Raw genomic sequence first — 27,420 nt, 5'->3', positions numbered from 1 at the left:
GATAGAGACAGCCAGCGAGAGAGGGAACACAAGCAGGGGGAGTGGGAGAGGAAGAAGCAGGCTCATAGCAGAGGAGCCTGATGTGGGGCTCGATCCCATAACGCCGGGATCACGCCCTGAGCCGAAGGCAGACGCTTAACCGCTGTGCCACCCAGGCGCCCCTAAAAGGAACAGCTCTTGGTCAAGTGAACTGTATTCAAATTTTTAGTGTCTACTGGCATGTACCAGTATCAAATTACTGCTTCTTAGCTCAGTGTACCCTTCAGTACCTACTCTGTGAAATGGAATCTTGGACTCCTGAAGCATTTCTTCTTTACAGTTAAGTATGATGTTAAAAGCTTTGGCAGAAGAGGGCATTGGGGGAACACTGTAGGAGGAAAGGAGCTTCTCTTTCTGGTTCTGGTAAACTTTTTTCACCATCATTGTGCAGGTTTGCTGGGATGTCAAGAAGCGGGCATTTGGAGCGAGCTCAGCCCTAGCTGTGTGGACACAGCATGTAGTCCTTCAGTGCTCTGGCAACCCTAGCCTGGTGACTGTGGCACATGCTTCCTGACACATATGTGGCACTCCAGGCCACAAGCTTGCACCCCAACTTCCTGAGGGCTGTTTCCTGTGGCCCTCCTGAAAGAAATACCACGTGCTCCAGGCCTTACATCCATAGCATCACCCCCCACTCCCCTTGCATGCCTGTCTGCCTCAGCTTGTCTGCACCCTGCAAAGTTGCTATTTCCTTCTTGCCTAGGTCTGGCCTCAGCAACCCAGCCATCCAATGGGTTGCAACCATACCCTTTCCAAAAAAGTCTAAATGCCAACCTAAGGAGGTGGCCCCTCTTCCAAGTTTGCCCTTCCTTGAGTACTTGCCCTCGGTCTTAGGGTACCCTCAGAATTCTCTGCACATCTTGTGGTTACTCTATTATAGTTTAACATTTTATATTAAAGTTCCCTATTTAAAATATTGTGTAGTTTGTCTGATTGGACCGACAGACACAGGAACCTGCAAGAGCTAAATACGGTTGCTACTAAATACCCTAGAACAGTGGTATTCACACTAGGGTACCAGAAGACATGCCACCAAGTACAGGAATACCCTGTTTTAGTGGAATCAATCTCCTAATCTTTAATTTCCTAGAACTTTTAGTCACATGTTTGAGAAGTGTCCTGGAATGTTCATGCAGATTTCTCCATTCCCATAAATTCTTTCAGAATACCTATCCATCCTGAATGCTACTTTGGTATATGAATCAAATCACTGATCCTGCTAAGTCCCCTTCAGTAATTAATGAAATCACGGTAAACTTGTATTGGACTGGTCTTTCCCCCATCACATATAGTTCCATTAAGAGAGGACTGGCTTTAGAAATAGGGTACTTTAGCTGGTGTCAGAATATTCAGATGTCAGATATGCTGCACAATGGGTTTGTCAGAGAGACCCTGCCTTGTTTATCTCCTGATTATCATCAAACAATGCCTCCTCAGGAGGCCCTACTTAGGAAAGAGAGCTTTGAATTCCAACATAGCTTATTCGTGTATTTCATTGTACACAATGTTTCCCCCCAAACTATTTTTAAATCTCACTGACAGTCTGTTGTTACCTAAAAAGTAAAGTTCCACTCAACAGTCAATTCTTCTTTTTTAAAAAATGTAACTGAAATGTTTACTAGGACTATTTGAAGATGAAGTGTGTAAAACCCAGACAAAAATTTTAAGTAATTTCCTTCAGTTAAGGAATAAACTTTTAACAAATCACATAAAGAAATATTTAATTCAATTATTTAATCCTCATCTTATTTTAGCTTATAAAATGTTATAACTTCTACCCCTGTTAACAACAGCAAAAATCACAGGATACTGCCATGCAAGGTGGTTTCATAATGATTTTTCTCCTACATTAGATACTGAAGCAATCCTAAGATTTACATAAATTAATAGGTTTATTTCTGATTTTTTACATGACCCTTAATTGTTCCTAAAAGTCCAACATTGTTTGATTCAGGTATGCATACATATTTACTGAAGCAATATTATGCTTTATACCATACTCCTCGCTTCATAATTTATTATTCTAGCTACACATTACATTGGTTTATTACAAATCCATTAATGAGAAACAGCATTACCATGTTGCTTTAATAATGTGCTACTAAAATAAATTAATTATATTTGTTACATATGATTTTAATTTTGACTTATGGCTTTTACAAATTTACCTTATAAGAGGTGTTCCGTAATTTATTTCTCAATGGTTTGTATGATTTTAAGTGCGAATTAACCCATTTATTTGAGTTGGAAAACAAAAGTTAGCAAATAAGAATGATTTGGCTGATGGGCTGGAATAATAAAAACTGCCTTTCCCAATTAAGTTATATGTCAAGGGTGGGAGAATGTACAAAATGGGTGAAGGGGAGTGGGAGACTTAGGCTTCCTGTTATGGAAAGAATAAGTCATGAGGATAAAAGGTACAGCACAGGGAATATAGTCAATGGTATTATAATAGCATCGTTATGGTGACAAATGGTAGTTACACTTGTGGTGAGCACAGCATGATGTAGAGTCTTGCTGAATCACTATATTGCACATGTGAAACAATGTAACATTGTGTCAAGTATATTAAAAAAAAGTTACATGTCAAGGCTTTTCCATAAATTTAATGCACTGAATCTATTAACTTCAAGGTTTTTTGACAAAAGAGGATGTGAATAAAAGCATTTTATCAAAAGATATCTTAGGCTAAGATTTGTTAACAATCTTATTTTTTCAACCTCTTTCACTATATTGATTTAAATACAGTATCTCTAAGGGAAAGACCAGCATACAAATTATTGGGCATCTGACACTTACTGGTCAGATCTTTTTGGTGTGTTGCTCATACAGTGAGATACTCACTGCTTCAATGCCTGGTAACAGAACCTATGTGAGTCAGCACTTTTCAATCATTTGCTTTCAAAAAAATGATGTGATAAATCATTATATGTAATTTGATGATAGATCACTGTGCTTTTTTGGCTTATTACTTGAAAGAAATTCAAAGGACTGAATGTCATTACTATATTAAAATTCTCTCCACTCCCAACTACTTATTTATAATAAGAAAGTTTTTCAGGACTTATATCTACATTTAAATGCAAGCTAGAATGCATTTGATTCTGAATCCTAGTTCCTTCTAGCAATAAGTACTATTCAACCTAGGATATCTGAAATATTTTAAAATTTCTCTTGTAAAGACATATGGTAGGATGATCAATAAAAGAATTGTAAGATAAAAATATATTAAGACAAAAACCATGGGGGAAAAGTAGAACGTCAAGTATGATCATAGTAATAATTATTGCTTTTGTGTTGTGTGAAGCAATGTAATAGGTACAGTACACATTTCTTCCTCAATTGGACTGTACAGCAATCTTAAGTGTTGGGAATTCTTACCACACTTTACAGACACATTCTGGAAGCTCAAGAAGGTTCAGTAACTTACCCTGGGGTTATTTAAGGGACTACTGTTCGGCTTCTATTTGCCAATGAGAAATGAAGGAATGAAATCCAACAAAAGAAAATGTAACCCTGGAGATATTTTATACAGTGTTTGTATTTTCATAGTGTGTCTGTGTAATGCATAGTACACCAAATACATAATATGGTAATCTGTTTTTTTCTTTCCACTTCCCTTTTTAGGGTTAGCAATGATCTCTGTCATAAAAAATAAATCTTTAGAAACCAAGTTTTTAAAGGCCATGATACAGACCATATAATGGATCTGGCATTTTCTTAAAAAAAAAGAAAAAAGAAAAAAAATTAAACTTCTTTCCCTCACGACATTAGGTCCCTTGTCAATCCTGCACCAGAATGTTGTGAGCTTGGGCTGTGGGTTCAGGTAAAAACTGTGAAAGAGAAACCACCTGAGCCACGACTGACAACATGGCCTAACATAGGTGTCTTTTTTTTTTTTTCAGATTTTATTTATTTATTTGACAGAGATAGAGACAGCCAGCGAGAGAGGGAACACAAGCAGGGGGAGTGGGAGAGGAAGAAGCAGGCTCATAGCAGAGGAGCCCGATGTGGGGCTCGATCCCACAACGCCAGGATCACGCCCTGAGCCGAAGGCAGACGCTTAACCGCTGTGCCACCCAGGCGCCCCCATAGGTGTCTTAACCACTGAGCTTCGGCACCCTCACCTACACCTGGGGGTGACAATGCTGCTGACCTCCCAGCACCACTGGAGGATGAACAGACTATGTACACAAAGGGACAGCATAATATCTGGTATAGTGAGCTTGATAAAAATGATTAAGAATGCAGAACAATATCCCTGGCACATAAATCTCTGGTCACATTACCAATTAATTCTTTTGGATAAATTCCTAGAAGTATAATAAATAGCTCAGAGTATATGACCATTTAAAAAAGTCATATTCTATAAAACAATTTTTCAAAAAAGTGAACCTATGTGTATTAGTGAAGGAGCTCACCTTTTGGGTCGAGGAAGGCCCATGGGGGTAAGATTAGGGTCTGGCTTAGGAATGGTTTTCCGGATACGAATCTGTGAGACTTTCTTTGGCCTCTTCTCTGGCTCAGCCTATTTTTAAAGATTAAGAAGAAAGATGTTCAAGTTATAAACCATTTTAAATACATAAAGGCCTTTTTCTTGATACTCTAAGATTTTGCTTCCTCAGTTTATAGATGACTCTAACTCGTAGTTTATGACAAAGCTCTACTCAGTCCTGCTGTGTTCTCAGCAACCACTCCCTTTTTATTATTAGAAGAGAATCGTACATTCAGCTCTGAAATTGAGATTAGCAATATGAAAGCCTGTTAACTGCTGGAGACAGAGAGAGATATTAAAATTGAAGAATACCATTGTTCACTCATCTTTGAATGCATGAAGCAGCTCTTGGGTCCAACTCTCTAAATACCATTAAATGCTATTGTTAAGAAAAAAGGATCTGGAAAACAATGCAGATTAAGAGATCCAGAGTAGCCTTCAGTGGCCAAGCAGAAAGCTCCTGCCTTGGTAATCTCCAGCACTCAGCTGAAGTTAACAGTGATAAGCAAAGACACTTAGGGGCCTCTATGTACCCATCACGTGATCTGTGGTCCTCGATGGACATTTCCAGTACTGCCCCGACTCTATCAGCACTTTATATTTACCTCCTTCTGTTCTGGAGGGCTGCTCTGTGGATGGGGGCATGCCACTGCCACACTATTCAGCTCATCAAATTCAGGAACCTGGAACTCGGAGGCTGAAAGCAGGAGCTTGCTGACAGCTGAGTCTGTTACCAAGCAAGACTTTGGTACCAAGGCAGGGAACGGAGGCTCTAGTCTAGCACCATGGAAAGAAAAACAGAGAAGGAAAATATGAGATGGGTTTCACTTTCTACCTTGGCACATTCAACTTCTTAACATCAAACTAAGGTTGAAGATCTTCCCTTTTTCCAGCAATGATGTTTCCAGACAACCTGTTCTCTAGTTATTTCCGGACGCAGCCTGTGTCTACATATTTAAAAAATTGTAAGGATGTGGTCAATCCACTTCATTGGTGCCGAGCAGTTTTATAAGGAAACGTGTAAAAAGGAAAAAGACTTTTTGGAGGAAAAAGGCATTTAGTGAACTGAACAAATGAACTGTGCTCAGATGAGACCAATCCCATCAAGGCAATGAAGCTGGCTCTATGACCAAAAGATAGCTTGCGAGGGAACTTGTGGTACAATGAACTGGCTAGTGATTTTGACTTTTTTTCAATAAATGGTACTGATTACATATCCTTGGTTGCTACTTACAATAAAACACATCTGAATCTTGGATCAGGTTTGGAAGGAATACAGACGTCAGAATCATGCTATGCTCAACCCATACCATCTGCTAGTGTGCCCTCTCAGGTGCTGTGTTCGCTTGCACATTCACTCTTTCCTCTCTGTCACACACACACACACACACACACACACTCTCTCTCTCTCTCTCGCTTTCTCTCTCTCTCTCTGCAAGCCCTTATGGAGGCTTACCTCATCTGACTGCCACTGGCATTATAAGTAGCTTCCACGCCTGGAAGAGGCACATATGGTAACATGGTGTGGCTGAAGTGAAGCAAAAGTACAAAAGCAACAGGTTAGGTCAGTGGAACAACAGGAAAGTTTTGATGCCACTGCGGGTACTCAAAGGTTTTGATGCCATTGATGGCACATGATATTCAATTAGGCCCTAGGAAGACAAGAAATGTCAGTCACTCAGAAAGAAGAAACCACCCCCAGTCATGAGAATTACATTTATGTGCTCACCACTGGAATGGAGGCAGGCTGACGGGAAGATTATTTAGAAGAAAACTATTAACAGGGTTAGCTCCTTTGTAATTAAGCTTTTTATAGATGAAGCAATGGTATTCATCACTTATAGATACATCAATACATGATGGTGGAGAGATTTTTGTGCCTCTCAAAGTAAAACCTGTATCAGTTTCTGCTGAATTTGGAACAAAGTACAGGTCTAATTAACGAGGTGTTTGTATGATGGCCATAAAAGAACCCATCTCCTCTTAGAAGTAGATCTGCTTTATGTCTACAAAACAAAGATAGTTCAGATTTTTAGAAGTTTAGCACTAACTCAGGACTCCCTGACGGGTACTGGTAAGAGGAAAGAGGAAGGGTGTATACGGGAAAAGGAGCTCACCAAGTCAGAAACCAGGAGACCCTGCATCTAGGTCTAGCTCAGCTGAAACGCTAATCTGATCGGGGTTAGAAAAAACCAGGTGTCTCAAGCTCAACATTTATAAAAACAGCAAGAAAGAGGCCCATTCAACCTATATCAGAGAGTGTTGAGGGTTCAAATAAGAAAATCCTATGGGCGTGCCTGGCTGCCTCAGTCAGAAGAGCAGGCAGCTCTTGGTCTTAGGGCTGTGAGGATGAGCCTCATGTTGAGTGTAGATTAAATAAATAAAACTTAAAAAAAAAAAAAATCCTATGGGGCACCTGGGTGGCTCAGTTGGTTGACTGTCTCCCTTTGGCTTGGGTCATGATCCCTGGGGTCCTGGAATCAAGCCCCACATCCGGCTCCATGCTCAGCAGAGAGCCTGCTACTACCTCTCCCTCTGCTGCTCCCCCTGCTTGTGCACTTGCTCTCTCTCTCTCTCTCTCTGTCAAATAAACTAAAAACAAAAATCCTGTGGAAACATAAATTAATTTAATATTTGTTAGGTCCTGCTTTCTTGGGTTACCCAATTTATCATGCTTAATATTTCTAAGTGTGTTCTGGGGTGCCTGCATGGCTCAGTTGGTTGAGCATCTGCCTTCTGCTCAGGTCATGATCCCAGTATCCTGGATCGAGTCCAGCACTGGGCTCCCTGCTCAGTGGGGAGTCTGCTTGTGCTGCTCCCCCTGCTTGTGCTGTCAAGCAAATAAATAAAATCTTAAAAAAAAAATTTCTGAGTGTGTTTAGAAAAACAGCAAACTTCTTTTTTAAAATTTTTTAAATTTTTTTTAAAGATTTTATTTTATTTATTTGACAGAAACAGCCAGTGAGAGAGGGAACACAAGCAGGGGGAGTGGGAGAGGAAGAAGCAGGCTCCTAGCGGAGGAGCCTGATGTGGGGCTCGATCCCAGAACACTGGGATCACGCCCTGAGCCGAAGGCAGATGCTTAACGACTGCGCCACCCAGGCGCCCCAGAAAAACAGCAAACTTCTAAACTTAAAGTCAAGGCATATGATGTTAAGGCACTTCTAGAGCCAACAAGAAGGAAAAGTCCCTACAAACACCCCTCACCCCCATATTTCACTTGAATTAAATTAAAATAAATAAAACAAAGTAAAATGCTAGGCATAGGAAGGAAGGGAGAGAAAAAATATTCCATACCAGGAAACAGGAAAGTCAGGAGGGAAAAGAGTTCCGGTTGAAGAAAAAGGGCCAAAGGCCACACATCTTCACAGGGTGCAACAAAGAACTAGCCTGTAATCGAACCTCAGGCACGAATATAGTGAAGGTAACACAATTTAAAGCTGCGTGTCAGACACTGGGCAGGCGTGGTTAGGAGACTACAGATGCATACTGACAAACCAGACAAAACAAAAGCAGTATACTATCATTTAAAACAATTTGAGTTAGGGGCGCCTGGGTGGCGCAGTTAGTTAAGCGTCTGCCTTTGGCTCTGGTCATGATCTCAGGGTCCTGGGATTGAGCCCCTTGTTGGGATCCCTGCTCAGTGGCAAGTCTGCTTCTCTCTCCCTCTGCTCACCTCCTGCTTGTGCTCTCTCGTTATCTCTCTTTATCTCAAATAAATAAATAAAATCTTTGAAAAAAAATAAAAAAAACCAATTTGATTAATTCCAATGTATTTTTTGTGACTACACTATAACAACATTTTTCTATTAACTATAGGACAAGTACTTAGAACAGCATTCATCTCTCAATTTCCATCAGCCACATTCAGGTTCTGGGGTGTTTTTCTGAAACCCCTTTGATTTAGTTAGTTTTCTGCTAAGACGCTCAGGGAACTTTGCAATATGTGCCAGGCAGCGTTTTAGCGACACAGAATGATTCTGCATAAGAGACTGCACAGACACACAAAGAACAAGGCCTCTCCCAGGCTATTTGTAATTTTAAGGCTTTGCTGGTGTTGAATTTTTAAACTATAGCAACGATGAGGGCCAGTTAAAATTTTCAGTTTCTGTTTTTTAAGGGATTACAAACAGGAGGATTTACTATGTATGAGACAGATCTTTAGGACTGTAACTCTCAAATTCTTTTTCTTCTTATTTCCAATAAGGAGGTAAAATGAGGGGGACCTGGGTGGCTCAGTCAGTTAAGCATCCAATGCTTGATTTAAGCTCAGGCCACGCTCTCAGGGTTGTGGGATTGAACTCCGGGTAGGGCACTGCGCTCAGCAGGGAGTCTGCTTGAGATTCTCTCTCTCCATCTCCCTCTTGCCCCTCCCCCACCCCGCTCTCTCTCTCTAAAATAAATAAATGAAATCTTAAAAAAAAATAAAGGTAGGGGCGCCTGGGTGGCACAGCGGTTAAGCGTCTGCCTTCGGCTCAGGGCGTGATCCCGGCGTTATGGGATTGAGCCCCACATCAGGCTCCTCCGCTATGAGCCTGCTTCTTCCTCTCCCACTCCCCCTGCTTGTGTTCCCTCTCTCACTGGCTGTCTCTATCTCTGTCAAATAAATAAATAAAATCTAAAAAAAATAAAGTAAAATAAAATAAAGGTAAAATGATATTGGTGACATTATTTTCAACTACTCTAAGTGGTCAAACCACTCTTCTCCAGCTCACTTAAAATTCTGTGAAGTGTACAACTATAGTATGTAAATGTCAATCTTTGAAGCCTCTCTGCTCCAGAGAGAAATCCAAAGGTTCATGAACTAGATTTGGTGATACGTACATAATTATTTACTAAAGTAGTACTTGTTCTGGGGGCGCCTGGGTGGCTCAGTCGGTTAAGTGTATGCCTTTGGCTCAGTTCATGATCCTGGAGTCCTGGGATTGAGCCCTGCATCAGGCTCCCTGCTCAGTGGAAAACCTGCTTCTCCCTCTCCCTCTGCCTCTGCCTGCCACTCCCCCTGCTGTGCTCTCTGTCAAACAAATAAATAGCACTTTAAAAAAAAAAAGTACTTATTCTGTATCCTTTATATATCAAACACCAAATTAATTGCTGATTGTATAATACTTTGTCAATAAGATATAGTTAGAAGTCATTGTTTGTCACTATTTATAAGTCTTTGACACGTAATGGTGTTTATTTTCTGTAAAGCAGGGGCATGGGTAGAAACAGACTCAAAAGATTTGATGGTTTGCGAATGACATGGACAGAACATAGAATGGTAAAAATATAGGGGTAGATTCTGCAGGAAAATTAGAGGGGTCTATACTTAAGACTTATGGCTACATTTTCTCAACAGAGATTTGTCAAAGTAAACAGAAAATGCAGACACAAAAACTCTAAATAGCCTTGCATTTTCAGCCCTCAACTTTCCCCAGAGGTTGAAAAGCAAACATGAATTTTACCTGCTCGTGGCGCTCAGAGTTGGCTGCCGCTTGCTGTGAGTGGAATGAAGAGTAGAGATTTCGAAGGGGCAGGCAGAAGGCCCATGCTGGCTCCAAATGGATAGCACTCGGCCCACCGAGTAGGGAAGAGTACAGAAGACCTTGTCTGCTATGGAGGCTGGAGATCTTAACCCTTTTAAGCCCTGTGTAAACTGGGTCATGAAGAGCCTCTGCATGGCAGGCATGTGACTAGAGAAGCTCCGTTTTTTTGTCCAGATTCGGTAACATCCAGGAGAACAAAGTGCTAGAAGTGTGTGAAGGCCAAGGACAGAGCAGCCTGCTCTGGTCTGGACTACGGCAGTGCCTCCATAGTCTTGGAGAGGACCTGGAGACTGTGAAGGAGCCTGGGCACGTGTCTGGCCATGGAGGCCCGTGTCTTCCCTGAATGTGGCCATCCCAGGACAACTGTGGGACAAGAAGAAAGAAAAGGTCCACTTGGGAGGTTGAGACAGGCACCTGGGGGCCTCTCCTAAGGCGAGCCTGGCTGGAGCACAGTGCTCAGGAAAAGTCCTTGGGGACTCGGTCATGCACTCAGAGCCCGATTTCATGTGAAAAGATATCGGGAAAATTTCGGAACCAAACAGCAGTGATGGCTCCTTGTTGCTCAAATCTATGAAGCTCATTTTGATGGCTTCCAGCGAATAAAGTGTCAAGGGCTTACTGTTAGGTCTCTTATCCCATCCACTAGCTGCCAAATATGGATTCAGCTGCATTGTATTGTATGAAAATCCATCCAGAAGCCTTTTGTATCGGAGCCGCTTGTAGCTTTTAGCCACTGGAAGAAGTTCAGAGGAACACCGCTGATACCTTAGTTTCTGGATCTTTGTGGCTGGGACCAGTTTGGAGGCAAGAATGGACAGCTTGCTGAGTAAGGCTGATTCTTTGGTAGGCTTCCTAACATTCAGGCTCCTCAAGGGATGGCACGGAGTCACCTTCTGCTTTGGTATGTGGCTCATTAAGCTCCTGGTTGGTTCTGTTTCGGGTTCCAATTGTGCGGGTGCAGGCACAGCACATGAACTGAGAAATCTGTGTGCTTTTGTGGGGATAGTTTCAGAGGAACTCTTTAAAAAGGCAGAACTTCTGATTTTACTTATTTTTTTCCCCACGTCGACTTGCTCCTGACAGGAAACTTTCTTACATGTCCGATGGGGCTGCTTCTTTAAGGGAAGCACTCTTTTCTGATGTGAAGTGTTCCCAAAGGCACCGTGTATTTCATCATATCCAGCAGAGCTGGGGTCTTGTGCTTTCTGAGGGGCACCACGAAGGCAAGGACCTGTGCGTGACTCCATGGCCCTTTTTAATGGATGACACAAGCTTTCCTCCTTTGGATCTCCCAACCTTTGAAACTGTGCAGCACTGCCGCCCATGGCCAGCTTTGCTAGAGTGATTTCCTTCATCATGGTGGACTCACCTTTGCAATCGTTAGCTTGGTTCTTACCTTGCAACTCATCTGATAACACGTTAGATGATGTGCAGTGTTCCAATATTGTGTGTGTTTCTTTTTGATGTACATATTCCTCTTCACTCTGCAACATGACGTCCAAAGCCCTCTGCCTTTGTTGCTTTTCAACATCACCAAGCATCCTCTGGGATTTAGAGTGGGTCTGAGAAATCTCTCTTCCTTTATCACCATGACCAGCTTCTCTGGTAATCATCTCCTCAGACTCTTCGCTCACAGTTAAGTGACCCACGAGTCCCCTCTGATGTTCCTCAGTTTTTTCTCCTTTCAACTTAGTTTCTGTTTCCATTGTTAAGGACAAATTTTGCACACCAATGTCTATTCTGACTCCTTCACTAGAATTACTCCCATCCCCTCGTGCTTCCTTTGTCTCAGGCAGGACTGTGCCGTGCTCCACGTTTTCACAAAGCATCTCACGATCTTTTGGTTTAAAAAGATTTTTCAGGTCAGTTTCGTCACTATTAACATTACTTTCTGAATTTTCGTGAGAAGACAGATACGAAGGTATTATCTCAATGGGTTTCAGGCTCCCTATGGGAACAGGGTTCTCATCTGGGCATCCAGAAGACAGCAACTCTTTCGAGGAAATTCCAAAGGTATTGTCCTTGTCCAACTCAGAATTTATTTCCAGTCTTGATCCTTCAATCATTCCTTGTGTTTCTCTAAGGGGTGCTTCTTTAACTTGCTGTTCATGATGAACACAATCTAAGGACACATTTACTCTATCCAATGTTCTTATATTTGGCTCATGATCTTCAACAGACTCTATCTCATGGGCACAAGAGTCTGGACACACTTCCATTTCACAATCTTTTAATGATCTGCATACTTTCTCTTCACGTGATTTTTTAATTTCTAGAGGCTCCACTGTAGAGGAAGTAGCATCTGGGAAATCTGAGTCCTGACCAATCATTCCAACAAATGCAGCATTTAGTTCTCCTCTCTGAGACAGAGTACTCACTGAGGTTTCCTGTAACATCGGTCTGTCTTGCCCTGCACCACTGTCAAGGGTACCAGATGCTCTTAGGTCTAACACGCCTTCTGTGGACTTATTACCGCAGTTCGTGTAGATGATGTCTACCATGCCATCTGTGGACTCCTCACAACCAGGAATACGTTCAGAGTCTCCTTTCAAAATGCCTTTCTTTGAACTACCACTGGACAACGGGTTGTTACTGGCTGAACCAACTAGCAGATCCTTTTGGTTGTGGCTTACCTCTCTGTTTGGTTCTGTGACAGCCTCTCTCTTGTCACCATCTGGTGTCTCCTTAGCTGGTTTATCTTCATTTCTGCATTCATCTGGTATGTTTTGGTTACTCTGGCAGTCAAGGACTTCATCTGCTTTCTGACCAAGAGTTTCAACTGCTTGGTTCATGTTTTTGAAACTGGAGAACGTAACAGTAAGAGACTGGTCCAACAATTTTTTAGGGCTTGGAATGTTTGTAGATAAGTTCGGTTCTGGTGTTACACAGTCAGAGATGTTATACTTGTGAAACACAGTCTCTTTAGGTACATCCTGTTCCTTTCCTTCCAGCCATTCCTCACTGGGCTGGGTGTGACTGGTGGTGGGAATGGTCTTGTCTGAAGCTTCACTGTTTAACACACCTGCTGCCATTTCGTTTCTCATCTTATCTCCTGGGAGGCTGTCTTTAGTTTCTTCCCTAGCAAACTCACTTCCTTCCGATGTGTAACTCACTTTATGGGTGCTACTTCCTGTGGAGTCTTCTCTTCCTTGGGAGTGGTGACTGCTGTACTGAAATGCATCTTCACACTTAGTCATTAAAGAGTTTTCAACTTTTGGGATGATTTTGCTGGACTCAAAAGCAGCACAAGCAGAACACATGCTCTTTTCTCGTGCATTTTTACTTACACAATGACAGCTATAGAGATCCTGAGATTGAACACTTTGACATTCCATAACAGAGACCTCCTGAGGCAAGCCTCCTGCTTCTTTTTTACTTGAGAGAAGTCTGGAATGTAGATCGACTATTCCAGAATCAGCCATTTCATTTTTTCTTTCTAGGCTTCCTGGTTTGATATTTAAGGTGGGGTTGTTTGAAGAGGCACCACAAGTTTTGTCACCTGATAGAGAGATGTCTTTCATTTTTGTCTCCATGGGAATGGTTTGGGTATCAGCAATGACATCTGCTCCATCCTCTACTGGGGGGTGATGGCTCTGTTGGGAATCCTCGCTTGTTGCTAAAGGCATCTGTTTGTTAGCTGGCAACTTCACGTGGTCTCGAGAATTAAGGGGCACTTGATTTAAAACACATTCACTTTCTGTTTTGTTTACAACTAGTTCATTGGTACAAGGAAGTTCATTCATCTCACAGGCAATGTTCTGTTCATCTAAATGTGAACTATCATCCTGTGTGGTGTGTATAGCTTGTTCTGACTCAGGTTTGTAATCAAATTCTAGGGATGGTGGTAACTGAGCGGTATTTTTCTTGGGTTTTGATACCTCATTCATAGGACTTATTTGGTCCTCATGCATTAAACTCACAAGGGATTTTCTTTCAATCAGAAATTTGTTATATGATGCTTCATTTAACTGTGTGTCGCCTTCCAGATTTCTCTGGGAGCGGAATGAGTTAGAGTCTTTACTGTAAGTCTTTTCAGTTACCATATTGGGCTCTATAGTGGTTGTCTGCTCTGGCTCTTCAATCTGCATTAAGGAGGAAAAACTGCTCTCTTCAGAGTGGCTCATATCAGTAGAAGTTTCTCTATGGTCCTCATGGTTTGTCAAGCTACCCTGAATGTCTAAAGTGATTTTCAGATCATTTTTTTTTAACATTACTTCTGCAGCTTCAGTGAAAGAACTCGGCACTGAAGAACTAGGGCTGTCTGTAAGGATACTACCTTGAATGCAACAGTGACCACAGATACTCTCTTTGGGGGAGGCAACGGTCTGTTTTTCACCAGGACAATGACCACAAGCATCCTCTTCTGGTTGACTGGCATTAACAGGAAAGAGTTCCCCACTGTCACTCCTGGGGTTCAAAAACTGTGCATTTTCTTTTCTAGTAGCCACGTTCTTGCTTTGATCATCCCCATCAAAACAGGAATTATCTGTCTTTTCAGCAGATCCCTTTGGCAAGCCATCACCTTCAAAATCACATGTTTCTAAGGATGGTGTTCTAGATTCTGGACCAGACAAGCTTGACGAGAAATATGAAATGTCAGATTTGTCTTCTAAGGGTTCTACAACAACTACATTTCTCGTGGCTTTGGGACTGCCATGGGCAGAACTGTGTTTTTCATTATGGTGGCTGAAAATCTGTCGGTGATTGTCATCTGCTTCCCAGACAAAGTTTAACTTACATACCTCTTCCTTCCCATTGTCCACTTTGGAAATGGCACTGTTCCCTGGTAACAATGACAACCGAGAAGGACAAGTTTTTAATTCTTCACATTCTTTTTCTTTAGAAGTTGCTTCTGTTAATCCAGGGTCCACAAACGTTAAAGGCTCTAGGGAAACTAATGTGCTGGCTTCTGAAACCTCACCACTGGTCATGATTTTGTCTATTTCTGGGTATTCGCTGCACCCAGCTGAGAGACCTTTACTCACATTGCCATTCTTGTGTCCTTCACTATAATCCGTCTTAGTCCCATTGACCTTCATACCTTGTACTTCTTCAGTAGATTTTAGCAGAGTTCCAGTTGTAATTTGTACATTTCCTTCTGCGCAAGAGAAATAAATCCAAATCAGTATGCAATTGTAAGAAAAATCATGTGCTACACTTTCATAAATTTAATCATGCGACCAATAGTAACAAAAAAGACGCAACTCAAAAAACGAATTACGAAGTTAGCGCACTGTACCATTGGTTTTGTTCTTTTATGCAAAATATGACAGAGGGCCAAAAGTGCACTTGGCAGAAACAGCTAATTTTGAACAACTGCCTTTCTCTAAGTGTTACTTATATAAATGTACTTACTTAGCTGGACAATTAAATACGGAGACATACACTTAATCCAAAAGTCTTAAGAAGCTTCCATTCTAAAACATTAATAAAGCAGACCCATAATACAACAGCTTATATTATTTAATGACCTTCTTATTACTTGACTAATACTAAATTAGTCATAAATTACCTCTTTGAAATAGAACAGTTTTACACAAAACCTATGTAAGAGAAATTGTGTAAGATGAATATTAGATTTGAACTGAATTACTTACAGTAATTGCTTCCCTACAAGACTAGTCATGAGCTGGTAATTATGAAGCTGAGTGACAGATACATGTGGGTTTAGTATACTCTTCACTTTTCAATAAATTAAAAAATTCCTATTATGAAACATTAAAAAACAAAAAACCTTTGTAAGCGGAATGTAAATACAATTCATGAAGAAGTTTTACTGTACAGTGCCTCTGAAATCCTAGGTGAAAGATGCAGTATAAAGAAGTTCCCCAAACTTGTTAACCTACAAGAAAGTTTTTCATCCTTACTTTCTTTTTAGAAAAGTTATACTCATACATGTGCATATGTGTATATGTATATTTGCATGCACACAAATATATAACAAAATACGAGCACTAAACTGATAAAGCTAAATGCAAATCAACCGAAAGATCTAATTCTCACTAGAATGTAACTCCATGAGAGTAAGGATCATGTTTGTCTTGGTCTCTCCCTTTCCCTACTGCCCAGCATAATACCCAGTACCAAACAGCACTCAACAAATCTGTGGAATAAATGAATAGTTAGGTCAAATCAACTAATGCTATCAATAGTGTCTTCCTAGAGCTTCCCTATCCATTTCTCAACTGGTACTGAGAGCAATTCTGAGAGAAAGAACAGCAACTCTGAAGGCAGTTGGGCTCTGTGATCTTACTTACCTCTCTGAGTTTCAGTTTCCTCCTTTGAAAAAGAGGGTACGAAGTACACTTACCTCAATGCTACTTTGAGGATTAAATTAAATAATACATGTAAACACCACCTGGTACAGTGCCTGCCATTTAAAGAAAAAGTGCTTTTCCTTTGTTCTGCTTTCTTTCTTATCTTACTGGACCTGAGAACAGTTAAAATGATAAACTTAATAACTATGCTAGGACAGGACACAGAGTTTAAAAATACTGGGAATCAACGAATACTAGATGGATAAATGCATACTGGATTCTGCAAGCTTGCACAGATTCCAATTTTTGACATAAGGCAGCCTTGAAATCCTAATGCCCCACACAGTATTTATCTTTCTGAAACTAGGCTTACTTTCCACATCATAGCAGACAACTCTACCCTATTCATGAATTTCTAAGTGCATTTACCCCAAATGGTTTAGTGTATCTCTTCACCGGACACTATGGCATTAAGCCATTCATGTAAATTCTGGGCCTTTCCACACTGGTCCAGCATCATCCTAGCTGAATCCTTCATTTTATCTGCTCAGGAAAACTGCAAAACTCTTCATCCACCCCCAAACGGTTCACTGTGCAAGGCACTTAAGGCAAGATTCTACCTCAGAGCCCTTACCTGCTAGAAGAACACCTGTTCTCAACTTCGTTGAGAATCTTAGGGAGGAGGCAGGGAACAGTCATTTCCCAGGTGGTATAACGCTGAAGGCTGGGTGGGAAACAGGGGTTGTGGACAGCTTGAAAGCAAAATGATACTCTACCTACTCTTTTACTTGGTTATAATTAACCACATTGACTTGGAAATCTCAAAGAATTTTAAAGGAGAGTTTGAGGCAGTTACGTTTATTAGAAAGTTTTCTAAAGGCTATGGAACACTGACCCAGTCCCTTCTGTAACATGGGGATAAAGATGGTACCCACTTTGCAGGACTTGTAAAGATGGGTTAATACATATGCTCTTAGAAGTGCCAGAGTCCACACTTGTTTAGGGCTAGCCACTCCTTTGGGTTCCCACTCCCTTGCACAGTATCTCTATCAAAACCTCTGTGAAATTGTTTCTCAAGTATTTGTTTAATATATCACCTCTGTGGGACTGGAGCTATTTGAGGGCAGAAACAGGATCTTAATGTGTGGACTGGGTACCCAACACTGACCTTGGCACATAGCAGGTACATAATAGATGTGGTCTGAATGAAGAATGAGAAGGTTAGAGAAGTTGTTCAAAGTATTAGGTAACTCCATCCAGCAACTCCACTTCTGGGTATATATCTAAAGGAAATGAAATCACTATTCTGAAAATATCTGTGCCCCCATGTTCGTTCCAGCATTATTTATGGTGGGTGAGACATGGAAACAACTGTTAAGTATCCACCGATGAATGAATGGATAAAGAAAATGTGGCATATTAAAAAAAAAAAAAGCATTTAGCTATACTGGAGGGTAAAACATGTATACTGTGAGGTACAGGCCCATTTTTAGAAGCATAGGCATTTCATGACCTCAGCAGAAGGCCCTAGATTTGTCATTTTATAATAACCATTTAAAAGGTGCTACGTTTGCAGAAACTGACAAACTAATCCTAAAACTCAAATGAAAATGCAAGGGGCACATAATAGCCAACATGATCTTGAAAAAGAATAAAGATGGTAGACTCATACTTTCTGATTTCAAAAACAAAGTTGCAGTAATGGAGACAGTGTGGCACTGACACAGGATGGATTTAATAAAGAGCAAGGAAATTAGAACTGAGAATCCAGAAAGAAACCCTAACATTTATAGTCGGTCAACTGATTTTTGACAAAGGGACCAAGAAGAACAGCTTTTCAACAAATGGTGCTGGGACAACTGGATATCCACCTGCAAATGAATACATCTGGACCCTGTCTCACATCATACAAAAAAATTAACTCAAAGTAGATCAGAGACCTAAATGTAAGAGCTGAAACTACAAAACTCCTAGAAGAAAACACAAGAGTAAATCTACACGATTGTGATAATGATTTCTTAGCTAAGATACTGAAACACAGTGATAAAAAGAAGACTGGTAAGTTGGACTTCATTACAAGTAAAATCTTGGGGCACCTGGGTGGCTCAGTCGGTTAAGCGTCCAACACTTTTTTTTTTTATTTTAAGATTTTATTTATTTATTTAAGAGAGAGAGAAAGAGAGCAAGCCTGGGGAGGGGGGAGGAACAGAGGGAGAAGCAGACTCCCTGCTGAGCAGGGACCCTGATGCCGGGCTTGATCCCAGGACCTGGAGATCATGACCTGAGCCGAAGGCAGATGCTTAACTGACTGAGCCACCCAGGCACCTGAATGAATAAAAAATCTTAAAAAAAAGGGAGGCAGAACTGAAAATTTAAGTCCACACAAAACCCATACACAAATGCTGATAACAACATGATTAATAATAGCCCAAAAGTGGAAAAAACCCAAATGTCCATCAGATAAATGGATACGACGGAATATTATTCAGCCATAAACAGGAATGAAGTACATATATATGCTAGATGAAGGATGAACTTTAAAAATCTTTATGCCAAGTGAAAGCAGTCATAAAATGCCAGGTCTCATTTATATAAAATGTCCAGAATGGCAAATCTATAAAGACAAAAGCAGATTAGTGGCTGGAAGAGGTTGCGGGTAAGGAAGAACAGAATGAAGAATGAATGCTAATGGATACAAACAAGGTTTCTTTAAGGAGTGATGAAAATTAAATTAGGGTTATGGTTCATTCTGTAAGTACAGAAGAAAACCACTGAACTGTATACTTTACTTTTTAAAAAATATTTTATTTATTTGACAGAGAGAGCATAAGTAGGCAGAGCAGTAGACAACAGAAGGAGAAACAGGTCTCTGCTGAGCAGAGAACCCGATGTGGGGCTCGATCCCAGGACCCTGGGATCATGACCTAAGCCAAAGGCAGCTGCTTAAACGACTGAGCCACTCAGGCACCCCATGAACTGTATACTTTAAATTATGTAAATTATATCTCAATAAAATTGTTTTTTAAAAAGTGCTTACACTCCAATAATAATACAAGTAACATCAGAAAACTTAAAAGACTTTTTTTTGGTGTTATTTCCAGATAACCGTCACTGGGGACAGACATGCTGGAGGTTGTCAAGGATTCAATAGCATTTCTGTCAAAACCTTTTCCTGGATCAAAAAATTAAGTGGTTAGACTGTGGACACTAAACCTGACATCCGTTTTGGCTTATCCTACATCTCGTCCTCAGAAAGACGTGCAATGGGTTAGCAACATTGTAATGTCTTATAAAAGGAAGCTCTCCTGTGTGGAAGCTCACAAACGCTACCTACAGGGAGGAGGACAGCAGACAACCCTACAAGCTACCGTCACCTCCTCAGCTTCTCTGACCACTGAATATCTGGCTTTCCAAATTACAAATGAATTAACAATGAAAAAGGATTCAACTCCTTAACTGGAACTCCTACATACTGCCGGTTCCAAAGGGTACGCCCATTCTGGAAAACTGGGAGTTCCTTGTAAAATAAACACACTTTCCAAATGACCCAGCTGTGTCATGCCAAGGTATTTGTCCAGGTGAAATGACAACTCACGTTCACACAAAACCTTGTACACAAGCGTTCATTGTAGCTTTATTCATAATTTTTTTAAAGATTTTTATTTATTTATTCGACAGAGATAGAGACAGCCAGTGAGAGAGGGAACACAAGCAGGGGGAGTGGGAGAGGAAGAAGCAGGCTCATAGCGGAGGAGCCTGATGTGGGGCTCGATCCCAGAACGCCGGGATCACGCCCTGAGCCGAAGGCAGACGCTTAACCACTGTGCCACCCAGGCGCCCCTCATTGTAGCTTTATTCTTAATTGCCAAAAGTGGAAACTCAAATTTCCCTCAAATGGGAAATAAACAAGCTGTGATACAACCAGACGACAGGATACTCTTCATCAAGAAGAAGCATGGAGTATTGATACCCACAGTTGTATGGATGAAACTACAGGGACAGAAAAAAGATCAGTGGCTGCTAATGGCTGAGGCTGGCAAGAGGGATGCAGTACAAAAGAAGCCTGTGAGAAATCACTGGGGTGACGGAAATGTTCTTTATCTTGATTGTGGTGATAGTTACACAACTGCTTTTGTCAAAACTTACAGGGCTGTACACACACACAAAAAGGTGAATTTTAGTGTAGATAAGTTACACCTTAATTTTTAAAAAAGATTTATTTATTTGACAGAAAGTGAGAGAGCACAAGCAGGGAGAGCGGCAGAGGGAGAGGGAGAAGCAGGCTCCCCGCTGAGCAGGGAGCCCAATGCAGGGCTGACCTGAACCGAAAGCAGATACTTAAACGACTGAGCCACTCAGGGGCCCCTGTACCTTAATTTAAAAAAGGTTAAAAAAAAAAAATCCAGTTCCCAAAATGTCTACACTTCTTTCATGTTGTCTATTAAATGGGTATGGTACTGGCTGATTTTTCAACTTTTCTCCCCCTAAAATGTAAATTATGGGACAATGACATAAATAGGGAATATAAACAGGAGATATTCTTTCCAAATTATATATATTTAAAAAATAATCAATAAACTCCAAGAATCTAGATGCATACAAAGCATAAGGAGTTTATTGATGGGGTTCTTTCCACCAACTTATAATGTTTAATTTATTCGTATGACAGACATAGAGGGCTTTAGAAGATTGTTTCAACTCTAATTCTTCTAAATAATTCAAACTATCTAGTTCCAAAAATTATATAATGTATCTTTTCCCTCCTTGACTGTTTTCACTTCTGCATCGACATGTATTTCCTCAAATGCTCTTCCAATTTCTTGTGACTCCTACTTCAGAGCATTCCTAAATAAGCCTTCACAGAGATTGCTACTGTGGGAATTAAGTCACAACCTTCCCAAACCAAGCCAGTTACAGGGAACTTGAGGAAAAAAAACCACAACGGAAACAGACAAAAAAAACTTGACAATGTCAGTTCTATAAAATATTAAACAGAATTATGGTGAAAAAGTCACATCAGAAAAGCCACAATAGTAGAGAGAGGCAGGAGAGAGTCTTACAGGAGGACATCGTCCCTTTGTAAAATGGCCCCTCAACCAACAGCCATCACTGCTCCCTCACGCCCACTTGTCACAGGCCCGCCCTACGGCAATCAAGAAGTAAGGAATGACCTGCAAAATAGCATCCTACCAATTAAGGATGACTTTTGGTTAACACAAATGTCCTTTTGAAGCATTAAGCTTGTTCTGATTTCACCTGAGCCACAGCAGACATAACTGTAAAGAACCTAAAAATTCTGACTGTGAATGGGGCATTTATTTAGAGAAGGAAGAACAACACACCAAGGGGAGAGTGTGGCAGCCTTAGGTTCACATGCTGAACACCTCAGAGCAGGGGACCCAAATTCATTCCTCAGCAAATTTCTAAATTATCACACAGTGCTGACCTTGGAGGTACCCCCATTCAGAATAAGCAAAACTGAATAAAAATAAAACTACGTAAGCAATTTGCACAGCATTCAACAGAGCAGACATTTAAAACAAAAGTAGGAAGGGAATGCTAGTTTTTATCAGGAAAATCTATGTCTAAAATGTGTGGGACCAGGATCTGGGGCAGAGTGAAAATTCTGCAGCTGGGGCCCCCAGAGGAGTGTACAACTAAGTTTCCAAGGAACATCATTTACTTCTCAATTCTGTAGTAAATGACAGGTTGTCAGATGCTTTACCTTAACCCTGGCAAAGCGAGCTGAGATGCTGGCCCCACTATAGTACAGCCTGTGTGTCTGTTTAACTGAAATCCGTGGTGGCAGCTCGTGTGTTCATTTCTTTCACGCACCTGCCTTCTTAGAACCTTCTTTTTTGCCTTGCTATGGTTGGTTGGGTGGAGCCTGTTTCCTCATGTGTAACAAAGGGACACCTTGGAAGGCTCTCTGGGGACTGAGTGGAAGAACATATCACAGTCAGGCACCAGGTCACTGCTGCTAAAAACTCTATAGAGCTGCTGTTTTCAAGTTCCTCCATCTATAACTGAGAACCTTGCACATGGCTTTGGGGAGAGAAAAATAATTCAATTTCCCCAATTTAAGTTATTAAAGAATGGTATTGGCTCAGGAAGAAAAATACCACAAAATAGTTTATCTGAGAATACTTTTCAGAAGAGCTCATCCTATCCATGTCCAATGTAGACCAGATTTTTAGGTGGACAGTAACTAGGTAAGTCTGAAAAGGCAGATTTCCTCATAGAAAATAACTGATTCTCCTGTTTTTGTTTGTTTTTATATTTTTAAAAGATTTTATTTTTTTAAGTAATTGCTATACCCAACCGTGGGGCTCAAACCTACAACCCCGAAATCAAGAGTTACATACTCTATCGACCGAGTCAAACAGGCATCTTTTTTTTTTTCCCCTTTATTAAGTAATCTCTATGCCCAACATGGGGCTCAAACTCATGACCCTGAGATCAAGAGTCGCATGCTCTACCAATTGAGCCAGTCAGGCACCCCCTAATTCTTCTGTTAAAAGGTCAGTTCAGTTGTTAAATGAAAGTGTAATTCAACAAATAGACACTAAACTTGTGCTAAGATGTGGGTGAAAACATACCAAATATACCAAAGACTCAATATAGCAATACTGGAGCCCTGCTGAAAAGATATTTGGGGTGGGGGTGGGGGGTGCTAAAATGGTCCCAAGTAAGGCCCTAGGAACTGGGTGAGGCATGTACAAAAGGACATTTCTCATCTTCAGAGTTTTAGTCTACACTGGACAGCCAAGCCTTTGAGCCACAGAGGAAATCTCCAGCAGCAGGAAGCAGGGTGATAAACTGGGACAAGTGCCCTTTCTCATAAGGACAATTTGTGCTTCCTTTTCTGTCTGGGCTGCCAAGAAGCAGAGTCAAATCTGATATTTTATCACAGTAACAGAATGTTCATATAATTAAACATACTTGCTGTATTTTCCCCTTTTTCGTGGTTTTGATTACTCTATATTTTTAACTTGAATTACATAATATATACCCATAGTCCTCTCTAAAGTTACTACCTAAGATTATTTTCAGCCTGGGGAGAAAATCTTGGTTCAGCACTCTCTTTCTTTGGGTCTCAATCAATCAATCTAAAGGTGATATCTCAGATGCCTATATTTTGAGGAGCAAAACAAAGTAATGGAAATGAAACTGCTTTGACAGTTCTCAAGATGACCTGGAGTGAACACTTTCTCCCATCCCTGCCCAGGGGAATAGGAACAGGATGCACTCCACAGTGCTGAACAGGACTGGGTCAATTCCTCCCCATTCATGTTAACCTTTCCAAAAAGGAAGTTTAGTTTTATAAAATCAAATAAAAGATTTCACATCAATAGGGATTCATTATATAAAAGGGGAGAAGCAAACTACTGTCAAAATTAAGGTACTGCTTGGGGTGGATTGGAAGAGCAGGTGACTCTTGATCTCAGGGCTGTGAGTTTGAGCCCCACATTGGGGGCAGAGTTTACTTAAAAACAAAAACAAAAAACAGGGGCACGTGGGTGGCTCAGTTGGTTAAGCGGCTGCCTTCGGTTCAGGTCATGATCTCAGGGTCCCCGGATTGAGCCCTGCATCGGGCTCCCTGCTCAGCAGTGACTCTGCTTCTCCCTCTGTCCGTCCCCCACCCCCTTGCTTGCTTGAGTGCACTCTCTTTCTCTCTCTCTCAAATAAATAAAAAAAAATTTTACAAAAAGTTTAAAAAATTAAAACAAAAAACCAAAAACCCCAAGAAAACTTAAGGTACTGCTCAATAATATTAGGTGTCTTCAAGTATGCCAATGGGCAATATCAAGAATTTCTACCATTAAGTCCATCTTGCAAGGCAGGGACTTGCATTCCCAATGCAAAATAGAAACTGTGAACTAAAACACTGTGTGTAGTAAGTGGAAAAAGGAAAAGACTGGAGAAAAATAAATACCTTTGCTCCTCAGACAGTCTTCAGGGAGGCCCGTGCATAAACGTTCTTTGCTTGACTGCATCAGGAGGTCTTCCTGCAGGAAGAAAATCCAGTGGTCAGGGAGAATTCAGAGATACCTGAACCCATGAATGCAAATTACCGTCTGAGAAACTTCTTTATAACTCCTGGAAATTTGCTAGCAGTCACAAGGACTGGCAACTGAAGGAAACCTTAAATTTAAAGAAATAAAATCAATAAAAACTGCCACTTCTCTAGAATTTGAGCTTGAAAAGCCAAGTTTCCTGAAGTCTGGCTAATAACAGAGGCTTAAAATGCTGACCCTATTAAATATCTTCTGAATCAAGAAACACATTGCTGTAACGTAACATTAATTTCACCCGAAAGGAAAATATCACCAAACTGGATGTATCTTAATCCTCAACCATCCTAGAGATCATGTATGCATTTTCTTCCCAAACTTCTTAGAAGGGCTAGTTTTTCTTTTCATCTCCCTTCACTGGAGGGAGAGCATGCAAAGGAGAACACCATCACTGACAATCAGCTTTTTCCTACAGAAGAAATTCAGAAAAATGGGAAGGGTCAGTAGCAGAATGTGCATGTAATGGCAGTAAATGGCTTCAAGCCCCATGAGGGAAGGTTTACCAGCTAGGAGACACTGACAGAACTAAAGATCGCAGCTTATGCTAAGCTCTCCTTCTAAGTCACCTCTCTTCCTCTGCCCTAAAATTTAAGGTTTTTTTTTTCACACTGATTTAATTGGTAAGTGCAAGATACTGACATGGTACGCATCTAAATCCACAGATAGTGGTAATATTACTATAACTTTCGATAATTTTTAGGGCACTTCAAACAAATTCAAAGCTAGTAGAAGCCATTTGGACCCTAAGCAAAGTTCTGCGATGGAAACAGAACCCAGGATGGGGAGGAAAGATAAAAACAGTGGCAAGAATAGGTGGATACAGGCAGAAATAAAACATTATCATTGGAACTGAGAGTATGGAATATCATATGTGAAGCAGGACTATTTTTTCATTTCCTTAGTGTGGAATACTTTTGCAAAGCATGAACTTAAAAACAAAGTTATCTCCCAGATAATTTATGGTAACACTACCACGTTTGACAAAGAAGTATGAGTTCTAGCATGATGCCAGACCAAATTTATTTGCAAAGGAGGAGAAGAAAAAGCTCTTACTTACCATAAAACAAATGATGGAATTAGAAAATCACCACTGGGAGACCATCACAGTAATGATCTCAACCAACAATCATCAATGGATGTTAAAACTAGTGGTTAAAAGTGTGAATGAGAAACAGAAATATTTACATGGTCTCAAAAGTATCTCTTCACAAGATACTTAAAAATTCCATCAGGGGGGGCGCCTGGGTGGCACAGCGGTTAAGCGTCTGCCTTCGGCTCAGGGCGTGATCCCGGCGTTACGGGATCGAGCCCCACATCGGGCTCCTCTGCTGTGAGCCTGCTTCTTCCTCTCCCACTCCCCCTGCTTGTGTTCCCTCTCTCACTGGCAGTCTCTCTCTCTGTCAAATAAATAAATAAAATCTTTAAAAAAAAAATACTTGGATCAGTGTTAATTGGTTGATTTTGATCAATGTACTGTGGGCATGTATATCTTTGTTTGCTAGTAAATACACACTGTAATATTTAGGCATCATGTCTGCAACTATACTCTGAAATTATTCAGAAAAAAAAAAGTAAATGTGGTAAAATGTTAACACATGAGGAATTTGCATGAAGGGTATATGGGAATTCTTTGTACTATTTGTGCAAGTTTTCAGTCTCGAATTACTTAAAATAAGTAGTTACAGAAACATCTTTATTTGTAGTTACATTTGATCCTTTCTCCAAAATGATACTTCTCTTGCTGTTCCAGTTCTCAGGTTGAATGTTTGGGGTGTGACATTAGATGCTATTTAGAATTATTTTTTCAGGTTAATAATTTATGGAAAACACAGAGTGCTGGAATAAAAGATTATGGGATGAGGAGTCAGGGCTCTGTTCCAACCGCAGGACTCCTACCTACTAGCATATATATACATATATATATCACTAAGAACAAGCTTAAAGTGGCTGTAAGAATAAATGGGGACCACAGTAACAGCTAGCGAGACACCCTGTCAGCACTGGGTGTTCCATGAACAGAAGCTCCTATCATCCATTAGACTTTAGACACTTGTTATCTCTTTCTGTGAGAAAAGCCAAGTAGAACTATCACCAACAGATCCTAGGATGCATCTGGAGTGACTAAGCTTTTCTGGGCCTGCAAAGTAAGAGCTGAGCTAAGGTCAGTTCTATATAGTTTCTTCTGAATGAACTGTGATGAGCTTGTACAACTAACCATACTGACTCCTGCCCCTAGAGGGGCTGCTGGAATTTTAGTTTTGCTCCACCTGCTGCTCTAAGGTTCTTAGCTGGAGGACTCAAAATACCCTGGTGGAGTGCCAAGCCAACTGCTTCAGCCATGTCCCCTTCTTCTTGGTTAGTCATTATTTGTAATAGGGAAGGAGAGAAGCAGAAGCTAGGAGTAAGTGATTCCCCTGTCCCTCTGCCTTGCTGACGTCTCTTAAAAAGTTCTGAGTTAAGAACCATCAGATGGTTGAAGGCCCTATAAAGTCTGAAGTCTCAAATATGATTAGAAATTGAGTGGGTTGAAAAGAAAACAGAGTGTGAGGCTGAGGTCAGATGTGAGACACCCCCCCACACACACCATAGTGGTGGGTAATCTCCATATCAGGTGGGAACTCTACCAAGTGTGGGCCTTTAGTGCAGATGACAGAACAGAACAGCCCACCTGCAAGCAGTGGACATGTAGCATAATGATCCTGTCATTCCCCCAACCCTCTCAAGGTCAGCTAATCATATAATAAACATTTGCATAAATTTATCAATTTCCTTTTCCTACAATATTATATAGGCTAAATGTTCTTTCAGGACTTTTAGAGGTAGAGTCCTAAACATTTTCTCTTCCACCTAGATTCTGCAAAATCTATTTTGAATGAATCAACTTCCAAGATGAAAGTTCACATGGATCCTTCTTTCACCATCAAGTGAGATAAGTACTATGGTTTATAATACTCTATTAGCTGTATGAAGTAAGAAATGTCACAGAACAGTACAAACTCATTTTTCAAATCGACAGCAAACAGATT

General features: G+C 40.8%; 1 protein-coding gene across 4 annotated transcripts in view; it reads right to left on the bottom strand.

Moving 5' to 3' along the window:
* Positions 1-27,420, bottom strand: part of PRR14L (proline rich 14 like) — a 55,674-nt gene that overhangs the window by 11,365 nt on the left and 16,889 nt on the right. For all 4 annotated transcript variants that reach the window (XM_002915593.4, XM_019795620.2, XM_019795619.2 and 1 more), the window contains 5 exons: positions 24,256-24,328; positions 9,982-15,160; positions 5,991-6,062; positions 5,140-5,311; positions 4,461-4,567 (listed from right to left, as the gene is read on the bottom strand). In XM_002915593.4, the coding sequence (XP_002915639.2) occupies positions 4,461-4,567; positions 5,140-5,311; positions 5,991-6,062; positions 9,982-15,160; positions 24,256-24,328 (5,603 nt within the window). The remainder of the gene's footprint in view (positions 1-4,460; positions 4,568-5,139; positions 5,312-5,990; positions 6,063-9,981; positions 15,161-24,255; positions 24,329-27,420) is intronic.

Source organism: Ailuropoda melanoleuca, chromosome 12 (assembly GCF_002007445.2).
Source record: "Ailuropoda melanoleuca isolate Jingjing chromosome 12, ASM200744v2, whole genome shotgun sequence".
NCBI lineage: Eukaryota > Metazoa > Chordata > Mammalia > Carnivora > Ursidae > Ailuropoda > Ailuropoda melanoleuca.
This window is presented reverse-complemented; position numbering and strand designations above follow the sequence as displayed.